This window comes from Sinocyclocheilus rhinocerous, unplaced genomic scaffold (genome assembly GCF_001515625.1).
Source record: "Sinocyclocheilus rhinocerous isolate Xijiao unplaced genomic scaffold, SAMN03320098_v1.1 scaffold1523, whole genome shotgun sequence".
In the NCBI taxonomy this organism is placed as follows: domain Eukaryota; kingdom Metazoa; phylum Chordata; class Actinopteri; order Cypriniformes; family Cyprinidae; genus Sinocyclocheilus; species Sinocyclocheilus rhinocerous.
This window is the reverse complement of record NW_015641012.1, coordinates 679231-681304: the sequence shown is the minus strand read 5'-3', so window position 1 is coordinate 681304 and position 2074 is coordinate 679231. Positions and strand designations below refer to the sequence as shown.

Below are 2074 nucleotides of genomic sequence, written 5' to 3'. Positions count from 1 at the left end.
ATATATATATATATATATTCATATGAGTCAAATGATGCAAAGTTTAGTATCCTGTTAATTAAATCATCAGGGACACGCACACAAATGGCATTGGTTTCTGAGAAAGACTCTCCAAACATGTCAGTGCAGCAAGATAAAACCACTTGCCTCATGTTGCAACAAGTGAAGTGTTACAAAATCATGGATTTGTATACATTCATATCATGGATTTGAATGGATTCGGGTACAGCAGCAGTTCACAAACTTTGGAGGTATTTGAACTCGGCATCCAACAGTAAGCCATACAGGACTACAGCATGTTGCAACCTGCCCTCTCCATTAATCAATCAGCCATATGATCACAGTCATTGTGGAGCCCACTGATAAGAGTGAGTGTATGGGGGCTCGGATGTCGATTGAAACTGAATCATGTGTCAGTAACCTATCAGGAGAAGACAGAGGGGTTTGTGGCTTTTATATGACGTATATATAAGCTTCCATGGACCATCTAGATTTTGTTGCTGTGTCTGGGAGAAAGACTGCAGCTCCACCATGAAGCAGTGTGTGGTATTGATGATGGCCTTCCTGTGTGTCCATGGGGCCCCTGTGGACGTTTTGGCCCCTGGATCCTGCCAAGATGCAGTAGCTAGCGGTGCTGCCGCTGAAGCTATGAACAAAATCAATCTGGATCGCACAGAGGGCTACGTTTTCAGTCTTGATCATCTCAGCAATGTCTATCAGATGAAGCATGTGAGTCATTTTCAGAATCTCATGTTCACATGGATAGCATTCACTATTAAAAGAGTAATAGTTTAAATTCATTTAATTTTCATTTAATATGTTTCTAGGGATCCTATAAGGGAACACAATCCTTTATGAATCAAATAAAATTCTGGATCAACTGAAATTATATTTTAATCTGGTGTCTTTCTAAAGGGATACAATAACTTCACATTTTACCCATAGATTTTCTACGTTTAAGAAACTAATTTGTTTTGGTTTTGTTTTAGGGTGAGACAGGGATTGTCTTCTATCTCACATTTGATGTTTTGGAGACCGAGTGTCATGTCATCAGCAAGAAAAACTGGAGAAATTGTGAAATCCGAAACCCTGAACAGTACCCAGTATGGTTTTGCTAATTCTTAAAAACCAGAAAATAACTTGTTAATGATGTTTGTTCTTCATTTTAACAGCCTTTTCAATCAACAGGTCTATGGACAGTGCAAGGCCGTTATGTACATGAACAGAGTTCACAGAGTGACCCACCTTTACAAATATAGCTGTACCGTGAGACCAGGTAATAACCAATGACCAACCAGAAGTGTTTTATCATCATATGCTGACAGAAGTCAAATCCAATAAAATAACACTCCCTTGGCAGTGCCCGCCTCCAAAATCAGAGAACGGTGCCCAGATTGCCCTGTACAACTCCCTGAGGATCATGAAGCAGCCTTGAGGACAGTGAAGATGGGCATGGAGAAATACAATAAAGAGAGTGCCTTGGCAAACTACTTTGTTCCTCTGAACATTACAAGAGTTTTCTCTCAGGTGAGTAAGCAAGCAAGTAAATAAGCATGAAAAAGAATGAGGAAGAGCACTATTTTTGTAAAGCTTCATCACTGTATATGGATATGATCATCTTTGTAGCTTGACTTCGGAAGATTCTACAGTGTGGAGTTCACCATCCAAGAGACCGTCTGCTCTTCCAAAACCAATACTGCTGATTTCTCTAAATGTGAGGTCATGGCATGTGAGTTTGGGGTAAGTGACAAGACATTTCTGTAGGAGATGCATGCAAATACTGTCATCATAAGTTGTGTTTGTCTTTGCCAATAAAAAGGAATGTTTATCCCAAATGTTGCTGATCTTTCACTGATCTTTAGCACAAAGGATTCTGCAAAGCCTCTCACTCTGTCACAGCGACCGGTGAGGAGCACCTCAGTGTTCAGTGTGAAATCTTTGAACCAGAGGTAAGATTACCCATTTCCAAAGGCATTGAGTGTGTTTGTGATAGAAATAAGCCACTTTTCTTAAAGGGGTAATTCACCACTGGCATAAACCTTGGCCGTCAATGCAGTAGAAATATATATATATA

The 2074-nt window shown here is 39.9% G+C and overlaps 1 protein-coding gene across 1 annotated transcript in view; it reads left to right on the top strand.

The window, feature by feature from the left end:
• The first annotated feature begins 518 nt into the window (after positions 1-518).
• Positions 519-2074, top strand: part of LOC107753490 (antihemorrhagic factor cHLP-B-like) — a 2625-nt gene continuing 1069 nt past the window's right edge. The window contains exons 1-6 of the mRNA XM_016569644.1: positions 519-729; positions 990-1103; positions 1189-1276; positions 1361-1527; positions 1627-1740; positions 1863-1949. Coding sequence (XP_016425130.1) covers positions 532-729; positions 990-1103; positions 1189-1276; positions 1361-1527; positions 1627-1740; positions 1863-1949 — 768 coding nt within the window. The 5' untranslated portion in view covers positions 519-531. The remainder of the gene's footprint in view (positions 730-989; positions 1104-1188; positions 1277-1360; positions 1528-1626; positions 1741-1862; positions 1950-2074) is intronic.